The following is a 19794-nucleotide window of genomic DNA, read 5'->3' as shown; positions in this document are numbered from 1 at the left end:
GTGTGTGTGTGAGTGAGTGTGTCTGTGTGAGAGAGTGTGTGAGTGACAGGGAGAGAGAGAGAGAGTGTGTGTGTGTGTATGTGAGTGAGAGAGAGAGAGAGAGAGAGAATGAATGTGTGAGTGAGTGACTGAGACAGACAGAGAGTGAGTGAGTGAGTGAGACAGACAGACAGACAGACAGACAGAGAGTGAGTGAGTGAGTGAGTGAGTGAGACAGACAGACAGACAGACAGAGAGTGAGTGAGTGAGTGAGGGAGAGGGAGAGTTGCTGATGGAGCACTTCTCCTCTGTTATTAGTGCCTGAGAAAACATCCGCCCCGAGGTTTCAATTAGAAATGCAATTAGAAAGCTGTCCACCCAGCTCAATTTTTTAATAAAGTGTTTTAGGGGATAAGTTCAGTGTTAGGGAGAATGACGCTCAGTATCATGTGGGTAATTTCTCCCACAATGCAGTGACTCAAGCCTGGTCGGAGTTTTCTGTACTGCAGCTGGGTTAACTGTCGAGTCAATGTTACACCGCTAGTGTTGCAACCCCCACCCCCCCCGAAAAGAAAGGTGTTAATGCTTGAGTAGCAGAAACAGAGATTTTGAGGACTCCAGGAAAACAAGTGTAAGAGGTAAACGATCTTAGAAAAAGCCGTCAAGTTTCTTCGAAGCTAATCATCCGCTTGAGAAGCACACATTTTGGAGTTAGCTAGCGACGCGGTTCCTGTCCGTTTGTGTTGTAAGGTATTTAGAACAAAATTGGCTTGTTTTGCTAGCCAGGTCATTTTACAGCATCATTTTCTTTCTTTTCTTTTTCTTAAAAAAAACCCCCAAATATATATCACATATATGCAGTTTTAGCACATATAAGGGTGTGTAAGCTAGCAGTATAGTTAGACGTTAATAAATGATTGAATTCCTCGGCTAGTTCCAGTAGCTAACTTTAGACAGATGATAGCCACGTCAGGTGCCACCCTGATATTTGTGTTTACATGTCATAGTGACATTGATGAAATGAAGTTAAAATAAAATGTGAAATGTATTAGTGTTTAAATAACAAATGTTCCTTGAGATACAATGTTGATTAAGCCCCCACTGTTAAGTAGCCTCTCTGTCCTTAGTGTCATGTGTGATAATGGATCCTGAGAAGCTTCTTTCAAGTGTGAAGAAGGATATCCGCTCTCTCCTCATCTCCTCCAAGCATGGCCTTTCTCCAGAGCAGCTCAGGAACGACTACCAGAACATGCTGGGCCATCCCATGCCACTCAAAGTCCTTGGTTTTCGCTCTGTGTTGGACATGGTCAAGGAAATGCCTGATGCCGTGTACGTTTACTATGCCCTCAATGGCACGATAGTGTTAAAAGGTAATACCTGTCAGTGTTCTCAGTCACCCAGGTTATTTTACAAGGTTGGATAGTAGTCAGTTAAAGTGACTCTGGAGCAAACTAATTCTTTCACATCATAGACCGCAAAGGGTTTGCCTCCAAATATTAAAAATGATCATTATGTTTATGATTGTTAATTTGTCCAATTACTTTTCAGCCTGTGAAAATGGAGGGACTCTGCAAAAATGGCTGTAATTCCTAACGATTTAATGCAATGTTAAACCCCTTGAATTAAAGCTGAAAGTCTACTCTTCGATCACATCTTGATTGCATTTCAAATTCATTGTGGTGGTGTACAGAGACAAAATTTCAAAAATGGCGGCACTGTCCAAATACTTATGGACCTGTGTGTGTGTGTGTGTGTGTATGTATGTGTGTATATATATATATATATATATATATATATATATATATATATATATATATATATATATATATATATATATATAATGTGTGTGTATTTATTTATTTATTTATTTATTTATTTAAATTTCTTACACTGATTGCTTCTGCTAGGGTATGTTTTGAACGCCCAGCTTAATTCACTGAAATGCTATGCTGGGTCTGCATCTGGACCGTTGTCCACAAGATGAAGACTGTTGGCCCATTTCTTTAATGACTGATATGTAGAGGTAACCTTTGTATTGTTTTGAAGTGTTTTTAGATCTATAATAATGGTTTACTTTTAAAGATATCTTAGAAAAACCGATGCACAATTTTGTGATACAAAAGTATAGTTTATGCAGGGTTTTATGGCTTTGCTTACATTTTTCCCAAAAATTAGCTCTGCGGTCAAGTAGAACCAAGAGGCAACTCGTGAGGCATATGTAGTTTCAGCAAGCATGTGGGGTCGGTTGGGTAGATGAAAAGGATGATCGTGTTTTCATCGCAATTGCAATTCATCTTGCAGTCAGCAAGATATAAATCTAAAAATTACACTAAGGTCTAAAAAAAAAATTTTAGTAATATGTAAAAATTACACACTGCTCCTTTAATGTTTCAGTGCCATCATAATTTTGTATTTGTTTCTTGTCAACTGTCCAAATTGTCTGTCACTGTTAAATATTTTGTGATTGTGTCAGATAAGACTTGCTGAGTAAGTCAAAAATTGTGCTTTCTTGTTTATAATCTTCTTGCTTCTAGCAATTGGAGATGAGACCACAAGAGGCATCGAAGAGCTCGTCTCCAAGCAGCAGAACCATAGGCACAAAACCAAGTCAAAAAGTGGCAACACGGGTTTGTTCTCATCACGTTCCCGCTATCAGCAGCACTCATTTGTCCTCCCTCGTCGAGGACACGCTCCCCTTGTTCTCCCTGCTCAGCTGCGCTCACAGCTCAGGCAGTTACTCACTCATGGCCCCATAGGGCTCTCTGAGCTGGAGATGCGCTATGCAATCCGCTTCGGCAGGTCTCTCAATGTCGCACACTATGGCTTCTACTCCATCGCTGAGATGCTGGCAGCTGCCTCGGACATGATCACGGTGAGGCAGACTCGCATAGGGTCACAGCTGGTACTAAAGACTGAAGTCACACAAGTCAAACAAATGCTCAGTAGTACTGCTGCACTCCCTAAACAGTCTGCAGGAATATCCAGAGTGTTCACTAACTCAGGTAAGCTAATAAAATTCTCTGTGTCTGGGCAGATGACGTTTGTATTCCAGCATATACATATACTGTTTAAGGTAAAAACTGTTAGTTAGACTTCTAAGTTAAATCAGTCAGTCTGAATACACAAGGGGGGATGCAAAAATTCCCGGAATTGTTAAAAAACAAAATGTTATAAAACTTACAGCATTTCTCATTTAATCTCCTCCAAAGTAGTCTCATTGTAATGCGATACACTTGTCCCAGCATTTCTCCCATTCCTGGAAACATTTCCTGTAGCTATCTTTCGTCATCATGTCTAGAGCCTCCTGCGTTTTGTTTTTTTTTTTTTTTTCCCCTGGATTCGTTTCCCCTTCAGTGTCATTTTTAATTTCAGGAACAAAAAGAAGTAAGGAGCAAGATCTGGCAATATGGTGGGTGTGAGACCACATTGTTTCTGGTTAAAAACTCCTTGGTTGACAGTGCAGGTACATTGTCATGGAGCAAGACCCAGTTCTGTGTGTATGTTTCAATGTAAAATCGCTTAGGTGCACACACCACATTCAAATTCCGGGAATTTTTGGGTTGTATATACACTGATCAGCCATATCTTTAAAACCATGTGCCTGATATTGTGTAGGTCCCCATTGTGCTGCTAAAACAGCTCTGAGCTGTCAAGGCATGGACTCCACAAGACCTCTGAAGGAGTGCTGTGGTATCTGGCACCAAGACGTTAGCAGGAGATCTTTTAAGTCCTGCAAGTTGCAAGGTGGGGCCTCCATGGATTAGACTTGTCTGTCCAACTGGGGGCCAAGTTAACTCCTTCAACTCTTTTCATGTTCCTTAAAGCATTCCTGAAAAGTTTTTGCAGTGTGGCAGGGCACATTATCCTGCTGAAAGATGCCAGTGCCATTTGGGAATACTGTTGCCAAGAAGGGATGGTACTTAGTCTTCAACAGTGTTTAGATAGGAGGTACGTGTCAAAGTAACATCCACATGAATTCCAGGAGCCAAGGTTTCCCAGCAGAACATTGCCCAGAGCATCACACTTCCTCCACCAGCTTGCCTTCTTCCCATAGTGCACCCTGGTGCCATCTCTTCCCCAGGTAAGCAGCACATACACACCTGGCCGTCCATGTGATGTAAAAGAAAATGTTATTCATCAGACCCGGCCATGTTCTTCCATTGCTCCATGGTCCAGTTCTGATGCTCACTGGCCCATTGCTTTTGGCGGCCAGCATGGACACTCTGACCGGTCTACAACTACGCAGCCCCATATGCAGCACTTTTGCAGTGCACTGTGTGTTCTGTCACGTTTCTCTCATAGCCTGCATGAACTTTTTCAATTTGTACTACAGTAGCTCTTCTGTGGAATCGGACCAGATAGGTTTGTCCATCCCTGGACCACTTTTGGTAGGTACTAACCACTGCATACTGGCAACACCCCACAAGACCTGCTGTATTGGAGATGCGCTGACTGTCGTCTAGCCATCACAATTTGGCCCTTGATAAATTCACGCAAATCCTTATGCTTGTCCATTTTTCCTGCTTCCAACAAAACAACTTAAAGAAATTCAAGAGTCAGAGCTGTTTTGGCAGCACAAGGGGACCTACACAATATTAGGGAGGTGGTTTTAATTGTGTGTGTGTGTGTGTATCTCCTTCTAACATGCAAAACATAATATAGCTGAAATAGATGCAGCATTGCACCGTAACTGTTATGTGCTAATGAAAATGGAAATAATTATTTGTTTAAGCAAAAGTGCTGCGAGAAACGCCGATGCTCAGCAATATCCACCCTGAAGCCCAGCAGAAAGCCAAAAACACTGCAGCCATCAGAATACAGGAGATTGAACCTGCCACTCTTGTAATGCAGGAAAAGTCATTTGAAAAGTCTGTTGCAAAGGTTCCATTTAATTTTTTTCCCCAAAAAACTCATTTACACTTTACAATGACAACCCAAGATTTTGTTATTTTTTGTGATTTTAATAATACTTGTGTTACATAGAGTGAATCTGCGTCATTTCACACTGGCCCTTATTCCTTATAGTTGATAGTCAAAACAACTTCTAGTCCCCAGACTGTAATTATAAATTACTCGTTTTCAGTATTGTTATTTTTATTTAATTAAATTTTTGTATGCCATAGAGATTTAAAAAAATAAATAAAAATTTAACCCCCTATTTGATTCTTTTCTAATGCACAACCAGTAAGTGTGAAGACTAACACGTTTTCACTTCAGGGCACATGAATCCAGGCATCTTTTTGAACTGCTGCTCAAGGAACGTCTCAGAAATGCGCTACGAAGAGAGTGGTACTTGCGTTATACTGTACACATGAGTGCCATTCTTTCCATTAAGAGTGCAGCATCAATTATGTTTTCTCAGGCTCTTGATCATGGATGTGTAAAGCATTGAACTCGTAATCTCCCGCTTTATCAGTGCAGCTAAAAAGCACATAGCTACTTGCCTTTTGACTTCCGACTTCCTCAGTGAACTTTCTTTTTTCCCTCTCATTTTCCTTTGATCAATATGCACTGATTTGAATTCCTTATATTGTAGCACTTGTATAATTTTGGGGTGTATTTTGGACCCTTGAGAAAGCCCCTTAAATTAGGTAAATGTAATTTGCTCTGGATAAGGGTGTCTGCCAAATACCATAAATGTAAAATAAATGACATGCGCATGATTGTATTCCGGGCATGTTATATGCAATGATACAGTATGTAAATGAACACAGGCTCTTGTTTCCATGCAGCCAAATCCAGTTCATAGGTTGACAGAACTGTGACAGAATTTTTGTACCTGATGACTTTACTCTTTTGATGAATAAGGGCCACTGTATTTACGAATAGCAGTGCACTCTTAATGATAGTCACAATTGTCCCACTTCTTTGCTTCAATATAGCATACGTTATTTAAATACATTGATAAGTACAGTTACATTGACATAGATGACAGATTTATTGGTATGCTCTGAAATATTTGATAAATGGACTTGGATTTGTGTGGCAGCTTGAGGAGGAGTTCAGGAAGAGGATTATTGAAAGCGGAGACGCAGGCACGGTCAGTCAGGAGCTGAAGGAGAAGCTTCGAAAGGTTGGTCTGTGAAACAAGAACCCTAGTGAACTTTAAAAAAATTATATAACCTTTAAAAATCATAATTACTGCATAACTTGTTTTTATGCATATCTTTTCAGGTTGTCGCTGAGCATAGACAAGGCATGGCCATTCACAGTCTTCCTACAGAGTACAAGGTAATTTACACTAGTATGTTGACATGGCAGTCCAGCTTTTTAAAAAAAAAATTTCTTTTTTTAAAGACGTTTTAGTGGCCCGAACATTTGCAGTCCGCTGTATTAATACAAAAACACTATTTTTGCTTTAAACACGTTTTAACATGGTGGATTCAGCAAGTACTCTGGAATGGGAACTGGACATAGAGTAGGACCGGATTGCAGGCAGTCGTTTTTTAACCCTTTCACGCATTATAACTAGTTTTTTATAAAATTGAGAAAATATACAATTAGATGTAGGGTTGGGCAATATGATGATATAATATCAATAGCATTATACATTATTCAATACACTTGCAGGTATTGTGATACTTTTTTTCAAACATCTTAAATTTATTACAAACTTATTTAAAATTTATTTCAAGCAGCTGATTTGAAAGTTTTGTTTAGAATCTTTAAAACGTTTATATATTAGAATCTTTAGCTTTTTCTCAGTTTTAAGTATTTCGGTAGACATTAAATAAAAGCATCACTGATCCCGTTTTTCTTGTAACAATATTTTGTTGTTGTTTTTTTTTTTTTTTTTTTTAATATATAAAGCAGTCCTGTATACAGTACTGTGATGCATATCATGTATCCAAGAAGTCTCTTTATGCATCACATGGCATTTTTGTCATATCGCCAATCCCTGTTTAGATGTCGCTTATCACACTGTCTCCATATCACTTGTTGGTTTCACTGAAATTGCAGCTCCATGTTACATGCTTGCAACATGTCAGTTTGTCTCTTGCTACTGTTAATACTAGGTATAAATATTGTTCCTTTTGTCGAATACCAAGATATTTTCTGTTTGATTTCCACTTTAAGAAAATGTACGGTGAGGACTTGCCACTGGCCCAGTGTGGCTTCCTGAGTGTGACCGAGATGGTTGGAGCCCTCAGCGACACGTTCTGTGTGCAGCCAAGCACTGAAGAAGGAGCAAAGCACTTACTCATTATGGAGTTCAAACCAAATGATCAACCAGGTGCTATTGCATACTCCACCTGAGTGTGTTGGCCACATTTTACTTAACACAGTGTAAACTAGGGTGTATCTCACAACAGAATAGTACCTTGAGCAGAATTTCAGGCATGATATGTCAGTGTTAGACATGTATATAATGACATAGTTTTACACACTGTGATTCAGAAATATATATACCCACTGGCCACTTTAATAGAAACACTGGCCACTTTAATAGAAAGCTGTTTCTGCTGGTGGAACTGCTGCTCACTGGATGTTGGGTTTTTTTGCACAATTCTGTGTAAACTCTAGGGACTGTTGTGCATGGAAATCCCAGGAGATCAGCAGTTTCAGAAATGCATGCTCAGACCAGCCCATCCAGCATCAACAACTATGCATGGTCAAAGTCACTGAGATCTCAACCCCTCCCCCCCCCCCCCCCCCCCCCCTTCTGATGTTTAATATGAAGATTAACTGAAGCACTTGGCTGGATTATTGCATGGGATACAGGTGTTCCTGTTCAGGTGGTCAGAGAATATACACAGTCAAACTTTTTGAACACCTTATGTTGTAACATTTGTGTTTAAAAGACTTAGTTTTTAAATACTCCTAAAATTTAACCAATGAATAGGTAAAAGCAACAGTTTTTTCACAAGAGAGTAGCTTAAAGCATGCTAGAATAATTTGGATATTAATTATTCATCATGGTCATTGGCATATCAAATTACAAATTAGGGAACATGAAGAAGGAAGAGTTTTATCAGAACAGAAAACAATAGATTATAATTTATTTTTTATAGACATCACCTTTGGTTATGATAGCACAAACTAAACGTTTACGCATTTGTTTAATACTGTACTTTCTGTCAAAAAATGCAGACAAAATGAGAGTGAGTAGACATGAAGGTAATGGTGACTTGCTTTTATAACTTGTAACTGCTGTATATCCAAGAAAGGAGATCAAAATGTAGACTGAAGAAGTGTGAGGGTGGGAGAAACGGTGGTGATCAGTGATTGATCATTGGGATACAGTGGTTATCAGTGATTACTAGGATCAATGGTGAACAGTGATTTGTTGCAAGAGGCATTACACACTGATGGTTAACTCCTATGTCTCCAGCTGTGAGGATAGTTTGAGAGCCATATGGAGTTCAAGACAGTCACTAATATGTGCACAAAAGTTTAGAATTAAAGTTTAAAAAGTTGCTAAATCTTCCAACAAAGTCTCTAAGTTGCCCCACCGGGTATAAGTGAATCGCGATGTTTATTATTAATTACACTGTGAATTGTGAAATATGACAAATTACTTTATTTTATTGGAACAGTCTACATCTAGTCTAATCAGAAAAGGCCAAAATATATGTCACTCTAATTTTTGTTTTGTACAAAATACCAGCACAATGTACGAGTTTTTTTCTGTAGGGTTAACATGCTTACCCTCACAATGCAACTATTTTTTAATAAAGCACTCATTTACAGTCTCACTAGGATCTGAGACTGGCCCGTTAATCTTTTCCACAAAGAATTATGTTTCCAATATTAATTACTATTCTGTAGCATTTTGCTTGGTCTACACCATTAATACTGTTTAAACTGTAATAAAACATAAGAAACTGAAGGTGGTGGGAAAACTTGACTGGTAGAAGTGTAGCTTATTCGACACCCACTACTAATGACTCTGTGCTATAAATGACCTGTGTATATTTTCCAGCGTTGTCTCTGAACCCTTCCACCAAGGGACACTACTTAAACTGCAGTGAGACGGCCTGGGAGTGTCGGGATGATGGAGAAGAGTCCACGGAGTCCGACCCTGAGATCGAAATCACCAACGAGATCATCAATCGGGTGCCTTTAAATGTTCAGGTCAAAGTACCATGGTGATCTTTGTGCTACATACTACAGTATACAAACAATAAAACATTTGTTAAAGGGCTCATTTGCATATTGTAGCAATTTTTTTTTTCATATCACTATTGTAAAGGCCAATACTATAAATAAGAATAATGTTCAACAACCAGAATATTATGAAACACAAGGCTGTATGAAACCTTGCTTTATAGTTTGCTAGTATTGTTTTTCATATAGGAATGTTTTTTTGTTTTTGCTTTCAGACAGTGGATGTTTTCCCAGTGACGGCTCTGAGCTGTGCCTCCATGATTCCTCTAGATGCACTTCGGTGCCAGAAGCTGAAACCTCCCACTCGGAGGCGAGACCGAGATCTGGTGGCTGTCGTGGTGGAGAGGATTGAGTCACCCAGCCATTTTTACATCCGCTTTGATGAAGACCAAGAGGCCCGCACCCTAGAGAACATGATGTTTCAAATGAGGTTATTTTTTATTTTGCAGTGATCTAAATGGCTTAAGGGTGAGGTCAGTGGTTGTACAGTCAACATTGTATTAAATGTTAACTTTCTCCTTACATTCTGGCAACTGTCAGTTAAATATCTGTTTAATGTTAAAACTCTGGTCTCTGTGGCACTGCAAACCTTATTAAATTATTACATTAATGGTGTGGATTATTACATTAATAAGTTAATGGTATGGACCACCCATATCCATCCAATCAGGAAAATGCCTCTTGTTGCCTGTCAATACAGAAAACTCAGCACTAGAAATAACTTTTTATTTATTTATTTTTTTTTATTGCATATTAATGTAATGTTTTCAACTAATAAACAACCTTTATTGTGGCCTTTTTTCCATAACCAACCATATCATAAGTTTCCCAAAATGATTGTGCTACCAACTTTACTGCAGTATGGTTGAATAAATATGTCCTTTAAACTTCTGACTAATGGTTGATATGTGATTTTTAGGAAGCTGCTTTCACTTTTCTATCTGAGAGAATATGTTTGTTTGTAGGAGCTGTTATTCTTGCCCAGAGGTGTCTGAACGTTACCGGCTCCCAGATGCATATGTGCGACCTGGACAGGTGTGCTGTGTAGCCCTGGGAGACATGTGGTTCTACCGGGTGGTAATCCATCGGCTCCTCACTGCCACAGAGGTGGAAGTGTACTACGTGGACTTTGGAAACCTTACTGTTGTCAGCAGAAACAGGCTGCAGTTCCTGAAGTCAGTTCGTTATAGCACTTGTGCAATAACCTGCTTTTATTAGTAACAAAAATCCCCAAAACATTCTACATGTTTACATGCTTTACAAACAGAAAATGAGTTTTGTATTTCAAACATGATGCCAGATATAATATTGATTGAATTCATTTTTTCACTCTAGGTCATGCTATGCTGAGCTTCCAGCACAAGCTGTTCCATCTGTACTTGCTGGAGTGAAGCCAGTTAAGGTAGTATTTTAACACCACACAACCAAGAATAGATTTTGATTTTCAGTTGAAATCATATAGAGAAGCAAGGCCATGTTATTGCTAGCCTTGATTTCCAAGTCTATGTGGTCTGGATAATGATAACAAAAGGGAATTTGGCATATTTTACATACAAGTCTTATTACAAGTAGAACTATATCACTGATGTGGGAAGAGATTTACTGTCTTCTTTCTTAACTGGTGCTGCAGGCAGCTAATCAGTGTTATCGGATGCTCTGTTCCACAATGAATCTACTAAACTAATACAGTAGTTTACTGTAAATTTCAATACAGTGTTTTTAAAAAAAATTTTTTTTAAACCATATGGTGTCAAAAAAATATCTTGGGCTCATTTCATATGGACTAACCCCACATGGATAACAATCATACAGTTTGCACTTTAATGTCATACCACAATGTCCTTACATCAATTTTCCTTGTTTCACCCTGCTTTGGTTCATCCCAGGGTATTTGGTCTAAAGAAGCCACCAGCTCGTTCCATAAGCTATGCTATGACCGCACCCTGGTGGCTGCCATTCACAGCTACCAGCATGACTTCCTGCTTCTGTTCCTGTGTGACACACACACTGAGGAGGACCATTACTTCCATTGTATACTTCAGGCTGAGGGTCATGCTGTGGCCTGCGCTGCCACGAACACTCTGGTGAGAAATCCATAACACTCATGTATTTAGTAAATATTGCCCCTAAACTAAGTGCTATATTTAAAAACCAGAATCAAATCATGCTTATTTAACCTGGCCTTTGTTTAATTATAGGGTTTTTTCTGTTTTACTACAATCTGTGTAAATTACAAACAGAATATATTACAAATATATTAAAACTACATACAGTGCTGTGAAAAAGTATTTTTCCCCATCCTGAATTTTTTTTGTTTTGTGTATATCCCATACTAAATAGTTTTAGATCTAACAGAGTTGAACGGAGTAAACACACAATACAGTTTTTATTTATTACTTTTTTTAATTGAAGCAAAAAAAGTTATCTAACACCTTTTAGCAGCAATAACTGCAACCAAACATTTCTGATAAATGGAGATCAGTCTTTCACTTACTTCTAGAACTAGGATTTACTCCTATGCTTTGGATCATTGTCTTTGTGCATAATCCAGTTGCGCGTGAGTTTCTACTTATGGATTGAAAATGGGATATTCCCCTTTAGGATTTTCTGGTAGAAATCAGAATTCATGTTTCCCTCAATTATTTCAATTTGCCCAGACCCTGAAGCAGCAAAGCATCCCCACACCATCACACTTCCACCATCATGCTTGACCGTAATTATGATGTTCTTTTTGTGGAATTCGGTGTTTGGTTTACGGAAGATGTAAAGGGACCCCTGTCTTCCAAACAGTTCCACTTTCGACTCATCAATCCACAGAACATTCTCCCAAAAGGTTTGAGGATCATCAAGGTGTGTTTTGGCAAAATTCAGATGAGCCTTAATGTTCTTCTGGGTTAGCAAGGGTTTTCACCTCACCACAATTCCATGGATGCCATTTTTGCCCAGAGTCTGTCTGATAGTGGAGCCATGAACAGTGACCTTTATTGATGCAAGAGAGGCCTGTAGGTCCTTTAATGTTGTCCTTGGCTATTTTGTGATTTGCTGGATGAGTAGTTGCTGTGCTCTTGGAGGAATTTTGGTTGAAAGGTCGGCCTCTTCTGGGAAGGTCCAATACTGTGCTGAGTTTTTCCATTTGGAGATAATGGCTCTCACTGTGGTTCTTTGGAGTCCCGGAGCCTTTGAAATAGCTTTGTAACCCTTCCCAGACATGTATTTCAATCTCCTTCTTCCTCATCGTTTTTGGAATTTCTTTCATCTTTGCCAAAGTGTGTTACTGGGTAAGCGCTTCTAACCAACTTCATACTGTTGAAAAAGAGTTGATTTGATTGAACAGGGTTTGCATTAATCAGGTCTGTTTGCATCTAGTCCAGCTTAACCCCATTATGAATGCAGTTTAATAGATTTGAGAAATTAGTAACTATGAGGGAAAATACATTTTCACACAGGCCGAGTTGGTATTGGATAACATTGTTTGCTTCAATAAATAATATTATCATTTACAAACTGTATTTTGTGTTTACCGGGTTGTGATTTAAATAAAAGTGCTTTAAGTCAAAAGGTTAAAATACAGATCAGCCATAACATTAAAACCACTGACAGGTGAAGTGAATAACCTTGATAATCTTGTTACAGTGGCACCTGCCAAGATGTGGGATATATTAGACAGCAAGTGAACTGTCATTTCTAAGTTGATGTGTTGGAAGCAGAAGACTTGGACTAACATCTGCAAAACAGCAGGTCTTGTGGGGTGTCCCCGGAATGCAGTGGTTAGTACCTACAAAATATGGTCCCAGGAAGGACAACCGGGGAACCGGCGACAGTGTCATGGGTGCCCAAGGCTCATTGATGCACATTGGGAGCAAAGACTAGCACATCTGGTCCGATCCCACAGAAGAGCTACAAGATGAGCTGCAGCACAAATTGCTGAAAAACGTCATGCTGGCTATGATAGAAAGTGTGATTCTCTGGGTAATGTTCTGATGAGAAACCTTGGGTTCTGGAATTCATGTGGATGTTACTTTGATACGTACCACCTTCCTAAACATTGTTGCAGACTAAGTACCATCCCTTCATGGGAACGATATTCCCTAATGGCAGTGACAAATTTCAGCAGGATAATGCGCCCTGATGCACCAAAAATTGTTCAATAATGTTTTGAGGAACATAATTGTTCAAGGAGTTGACATGGCCTCCAAATTCCCCTGATCTCAAGCCGATCGAGCATCTGTGGGATGTGCTGATCAAACAGGTCCGATCCATGGAGGCCCCAACTCGCAGATTGCAGGACTTAAAGGATCTGCTAATGACGTCTTGGTGCCAGATACCACAGCTCACCTTCAGAGATCTTGTGGAGTCAGGTGCCATTGTGATGAAATAATCAATGTTATTCACTTTACTTGTCAGTGGTTTTAGTGTTATGGCCGATCTGTGAATTTCAACATTTTTTATATAAATATTTTACCTAAAATGAGCTATCTATAAAAGATGATCGTGGTAAAGACGATGATGATGATTCTAAATGTTTTTATTGTTTTTAATGTCTACATTGGTTCTGTTTAGGTGTTACAGCAAGTGAGCCCTGTGACCTTTTACCTTGGTGAAGGCCAGCTGGATGAAGTAAAGGAACATTTTGCAGCAGTGACTTCTTCTCTTAGTGTCACAAATGCACAAAACCTTAAACATCTTCAGCCAGATGCCTCTGCAGTACGCAGTAAGGTAAATTAGCTAGTTTATTGTAGCTACCATTACTTAATGTATTGAACATCCTCAGGAAGGAGCACTGGGCGACAGGCCAGATAGTTCCTGGCTCTTTGTAAATTACTCGGGTCCTCAGGACCATTGGCATGCATCCAGCCTCTTTCTGCTGAGACGGTAAAGTGAGGAATTAGAGGGACGCAGTATTGGACGGCAGTCCAATCTGTTTTTAGGACCCATATATCACCTGTCGCTCAAAGAACCCACTGTGCTTCAAGAGTATCACTTGTATTGATCTGTTCTCAAAAGTATGTAACGCATTTGTTGATGTTTAATTAGCGGGTATGTAATCAATAGGGTATATTTGTTGTTTACTAATAATTTACACTGAATTTGAGCGCTTCATCCACCAGCTTTTGACAGATGGTGTAGACAATCAACAGCACAGCCAAGAAATGGCTCTTCTTGATCTTCCTGAGCTGGAATTCATTGATGTGGCTCAGGTCAGGATCGACAAAATTCCACAGATCTTGTACTAATATACTGTTTTGTCAAGCTCATGGTGCATTCATATTGATCCAGGGTGAAAATTCTAACCCATATGAGGCACTGCTGAATAAAGATTCAGCCAACTTTGACAACTGGGATCAAGGACGGACGAACAAGGCCAGTGTCGATGAGGAGTCCAAACTTCTTCAGAATGGGCAAGAGAAGAGTGCAAATGTAAGAACAATCTTCATCTCTAGTAAATTCCTTTGATTGTGGGTGCAGTCTGTGTTCAAATCAGTTCATTTGAGGCACAGTCAGAACAAATCTCACTTTTTGAATAATAACTGAATTTCCATAATATTCAAATTCACTAAAAGTTAACTTACCTAAGTAATCAGGATGTGTTTCCTGAACTTTATTAATCTATAAAAATGGAACTGGAAAAAAAAAATTCAGTGTACTGTATTTTCACATGAATTTTTTTTTTTCTATGAAATATAAAACACAAATCAAATATATACATAAAAGTGATTTGTCTTTAGCTAATTTCCAACACGCGTGTTTTTGAATCACTTGCACTATGGCTTAATCACAAATGGTGTTTTATTAGGTGCCTAGTGCACCAAGCAGGGTCTACAAGACATAATATAGCCTGTGTAGTGGTCATATATACAAAATGAAGCAAAATGCCATTAAAAAGTTATCGTATTTTTCCACATGGTAAATTTGTTTATAGAAATTATGCAGTTGTCACCTTGCATGGTTTGGGTGGATTCCATTTTGTGTGCTATGTATAAAATTACAGACTCAAATACTAATATTTAATTTGACAGTCTTGTACGTTATTCCTCTTTGATTTTCTCTTTGCACACGGTTTGCATCCTTTTGAGTGTTTAATGCTGTCTGATTCTCCAAACAGAGATGTGTTTCCGTCGACTTTGAATCAGCGCCTATGGCTCATTCGACTGTCACGCATTGTAATTCCCTGTCCCTCAAGGCACCCTCCCAGTTAATTGTTAATTAAAAAGGGCATTGCGCTTGTCTGATGAATCGTTAAAAAGGAACATGCTCTTCTTGTCTATCCTGGGCTTATGAGCCAAATAGCTCATAGCCAATTACCTTACCACTCAGAGTTAAATGTAGCCACTCGAGTAATGGAACCATGCTGAACCATTTCTGAATGCTGTTGCAAACGTTTCCATTTTGTCATGCAGACTAATTTGCTGACACCTGTTCCATCTATCAAACCGGACATAGAAACACAGCCTGTTTTGGAGAGTAAGCACACTCTGAATCCTGCATCGACCCTGCACACACTCGGTGATCAAACTCCAAGCCTGATCCACAGCTGCAGCCACCACACTGGTACAGCACAGACACACTTCACACACTAATCCAATGTGGCACATGGATTGCAGTTTGCAGTTGGGTTGTCTCATAGCAAATTCAGTTTAGTACGCTAGAGTGACGTCCCACACACAGCCTGCTCCAAGACAGCATTACAGAGGTTTTCAAGCATTTGAGTGTCAACCAGCAATGTGCTGTGCTCAGAAACAGACGTGAGTTAAAGGACAGTTAAAACAAATAGTGCATGCAAAATTGAGCTATACAAGGAGACTCAACAAAGTAGGTGTGTCTAATGAAGTGGCCAGTAAATGAACAGTGTTTTAGAACCGCTACTGCTGTGCCTAATTCACTTGTACCAGTGCCACTGCTAATCTGATTACATCCAATACAATATAATATATAGACATACCAGTACCTAATAAAGTTTTAACTGTGTTGAATTTTTAAGCTTCTTAAAATTGATATTTGTGATCAGTTTTATGCTGTTGAATTCTTTGATTTGGACTGGTTATATTAGTGTTCACTGTAATAAATTATAGCTTCTATAGTAACAGCTCATTCACAGGGACACTCCAGATAATTGAGTCTAATAATTTAAACAATGAGACTAATGCATTTTTTTTTTTTTTTAAAGTGTTGTTTTTTAACAAATTATAAATGTTGGTATGGTGAAGTGTACTGGAAATATATGTTTATTTAAGATTTATTAGTCCCTGGTGTCAGCACTTTGTAAGCTAAATTTGTTTCACAAACGTTCCACAGCAATGAATTGAACTATAAATGGATTTTTCGAAATGCGTATGGCATGTCGATATTGAATAGATCAAAACTTGTGTCAAATTGCTGTGGTATAAGAGGAATTTTGTGTCCTGCAGGAAGTGTTCAGCAATCAACACTTGTTTTTCAGGTGATTTATTACTTCTGGGTATTAATGGTTCAATACAACTCTCTGTATTTCCCAGCATAAACACACTACTTGGGGCAAAATTTAAAACATTTTTCTGAATGTCTGGATAGTCTGGATAGAATGGTTAAGTACTTGTTGTGGGTTTATACTGACTTTGTTTTTTTTTTTTTTTTTTATCCTTACATTATTTCTGTGCATGCTGTTGTACAATTTCAACTAATATTAATCATTCATTCATTCATTTATTTATTTTGGGTCCAGGCATGTCTGCTGTATTGTTCCAGCCTTTGCCCTCCAGCCTGATGTTTTCTATGTTCAGCTCTGGAGATAGGCTTCACCACACGTCCCGTCTCGCATTGGGCCCCTCAGCCCGTATGGCAGCCGCACCCAGCCTCATCCAGTGGTACACACATAAACCAATTTAAACAAACCGACTGCCGATACTGGTGTCTGATATGCTGACCTGAAATAGCTACAGATGATTGTTGAGAGCTAAGCTGAGTTATGCAGAAGTTGTTCGTGTTTGTATTATGTTGAATGTTGTTTTACATTTTTTCTTTTATACTGGCAACATTTAAAAGCCCACCCAGACTGTAATATCAAACAAAGTATGAAACCATAGTGAGAGACAAAAGGAATATTGTTTGTGACTGATAAATTATTTTAAAATGTCTCTCAGGTATTGATCTATTATTATTATTATTATTATTATTATTATTATTATTGTTTATCCGGTAAAATTCTCAATTGATGTTTTTGTTTTTTTGATGTACCAATTTTATCTGATTTTCTGTTTTATGTAAGTTTCTGTGTTCATTGTTTTGCATTGTTATCATTTCCTTGTCTGGAGAAAACATCAGACTGAGGCAGACACTGAAAGTCTGGACGAGAAATGACCTAATTATTTTTTGTTTTTCCAGTGGAGAAAAATATTTAAAATCATAACATGATATTGTTAACTGTTCTATATCAGTTATTATAAACATTTTCATGTTGCATCTTGCCTGCACTCAAAGATGTTCAATCCATCTACAGAGAGCTCACCCTCCCATTTGCAGGCTCGGAGTGTGGGTTGTGTTAATTAACTGTATTTTTTTTTTATGAGTTGTGGTATCAGGAATACATCTCTCGTCTGTGTCCTGCTGTCTTTGTCTTTGCAATATTCACTGTGACACAGTGTTCACTGTGAGAGGACCTTTGCTCCTATGAGCACCATGGGGAAGATTAAATTACCCAAGCAGCATGTCAATAATCCAGCCACATCCATAACTCTGTATTAGAAACAGACAAACAGCCCAGCTGAGGGCCCTGGTCAGCAATTTTATCCTTTAGCTAACTTAACCAATGCCTCCTGTACTGAATTGTCCTCATTAAGCCAATTATTTCTTTTAATGGGAGCTTAATGGGTCTGTTTCCCCAAGACACCCAGGAGGCCTGGCCTTTTAGGAAGGAGCTGAAAGACAATACCTCATCTAAGCTCTGTGAGTTCCAGTCTCAAAGAAAACGTATGAGGTGAAGGTAAATAGTACATGTTTTTTTTATGTGGAAATCTAGGTTCATGTTGAGTCTATTTTCTCGCAAAATTTGAACACCCTGTGTGATTATATTATACACAATCCACTTTAAACCCAATTAAAGGAATGTTTCTACAGACAGGTGGGAAATTAAAGAAAAAACTTAATTTAAGTCTCTGGTACTGTATTGGAGGAATGAACACTGAAAGATATTCTCTTAGGTGGCGTTTTGATGATGATGTTAGAGAGCACTGTCTAAAGGCCTCAGCATACTTAATGTGAAGACTGTATCTGTGAGGGATGAAGCCAACTTTTTGAGCTCCCAATCTCACATCGTCCCTGTGGTTTCGTATCTGCCGTCATGCATGAGTGTACCAGTATTACAAGTGGCGCTGTGAACTATTTCCAGGGCTAGATTAAGAAGAATGACTGTCCTCAAAGTTCTCCACGTTGGTATGTGACATTGTTTCATATGTGATGTATTGTGCTTATAAGTATGCATCTGAGATACAGGGTGTTCTGGTTGCCATTGGGAATTTCCTGACCACAGGAACATGACAACTATTTAAAGTACTCGGAATTGTGGAGAGAAATAATATGGAACAAGCAATAAAATCACACAAAAAATTTTTTTATTCTGAGCCAAAAAAAAGGTTTGTGAAAGGACATTTCTCCTTTTTGTTTAAATTGTTAGATATAACTTAGTGGGTTATTTTAAAAAAAATAAATAAATAAATAAATTTTGAAATCTTGTACTTTTCCACAAGAGCTCTGAAAATAATAGGTCACATGAAGTAGATGGCTGTCAACAATTGTAAAACCAAAAAAAAAGGTGTTTCCTGTATTCAAAATACAAAAAAAGCTTGTAGTAAATGCAAAATAAAATATTTATTATAAATATTATTATACTTCTACCTGTTAAACCCAAATCATTTGTAATCGAATGGCACTGGATTTCCAAAGACTTGTCCACAAGTAGGTCTATTTCCTCCATAACAGTTTACAGCTGCTTTAGCCCTTGATAGACGCTTAATATAAAAGCTCACTAGAGAAGACATGAAATGTATATGTAGAAAAAATAGCAACAGTTAAAGCGCTCTCTTTTTTTAAATGCATTATAAAATCTTATAAACGATCTCAGTGATGTCAATATTAATATAACCTCTTCGTTAGTCAGCTTAAACGTCATAAAATGTGTTTCTTATGATTGAACATTTTTAAGAGAATTAATCTTGTCAAAGGATGGGTATTATACATTTAGGTGCTGCAGTGGTTTTTCTGCATGCTTTCCAGAAACGGGCATCAAGAAGTGCAGCTCATAGTTTTGTGGGGGGTTTTTTTAATGAACTTTTTTGTCTCACATATTTCATATCTGCCCATCTATGAGATCACTGTCTCAATGCTCACCTCTATAATAAACCATCCAGGGAATATACTGGAATTGTCCACTAAGAATTAAATAGGAAGCAAATTCAGGCATGGCATGAGTGTTCGTTTTGAACACTGTGTGAAGTGTTAATATACAATATATGTATGCCTATGTGGTGTGACATGTCACAGCTCCCTGGTTCAATCAATATGTGGCGTTTCACATGTTCTCTGTGTTCAAGTGGGTTAACTCTGGGTTCTCTGGTTTTCTGCCATTGTCCAAAAACATGTAGACTATACTAAATTGATTAGACTGGTGCCTTGTCTGAGGTGAATGCTCCCTCCCAGAGAGAGAGAGAGATAATTTTATTTGTCCTCAAAGAGGAA

At 38.5% G+C, this 19794-nt stretch overlaps 1 protein-coding gene across 5 annotated transcripts; it reads left to right on the top strand.

Moving 5' to 3' along the window:
- Window positions 1–192: 192 nt before the first annotated feature.
- Window positions 193–18710, top strand: tdrd5 (tudor domain containing 5). Of its 5 annotated transcripts, XM_017477378.3 has the most exons (18): window positions 193–617; window positions 1107–1349; window positions 2514–2981; window positions 4712–4860; window positions 5969–6052; window positions 6154–6210; window positions 7057–7213; window positions 8903–9054; window positions 9303–9517; window positions 10053–10262; window positions 10423–10489; window positions 10974–11171; window positions 13648–13803; window positions 14196–14285; window positions 14365–14505; window positions 15486–15636; window positions 16494–16525; window positions 16787–16961. In XM_017477378.3, the coding sequence occupies exons 2-18, from the start codon at window positions 1121–1123 to the stop codon at window positions 16826–16828; spliced, it is 2598 nt and encodes an 865-aa protein (XP_017332867.1). In that variant the 5' UTR covers window positions 193–617; window positions 1107–1120; the 3' UTR covers window positions 16829–16961. The 5 variants fall into 5 exon arrangements, with proteins under 5 accessions (XP_017332867.1, XP_017332866.1, XP_017332865.1 ...); XM_017477377.3 differs by lacking the exon at window positions 16494–16525 and having other exon boundaries at window positions 4712–4821; window positions 16787–18710; XM_017477376.3 differs by lacking the exon at window positions 16494–16525 and having other exon boundaries at window positions 8903–9036; window positions 16787–18710.
- Window positions 18711–19794: the final 1084 nt, after the last annotated feature.

Source organism: Ictalurus punctatus, chromosome 10 (genome assembly GCF_001660625.3).
Source record: "Ictalurus punctatus breed USDA103 chromosome 10, Coco_2.0, whole genome shotgun sequence".
Taxonomy (NCBI): domain Eukaryota; kingdom Metazoa; phylum Chordata; class Actinopteri; order Siluriformes; family Ictaluridae; genus Ictalurus; species Ictalurus punctatus.
This window is presented reverse-complemented; position numbering and strand designations above follow the sequence as displayed.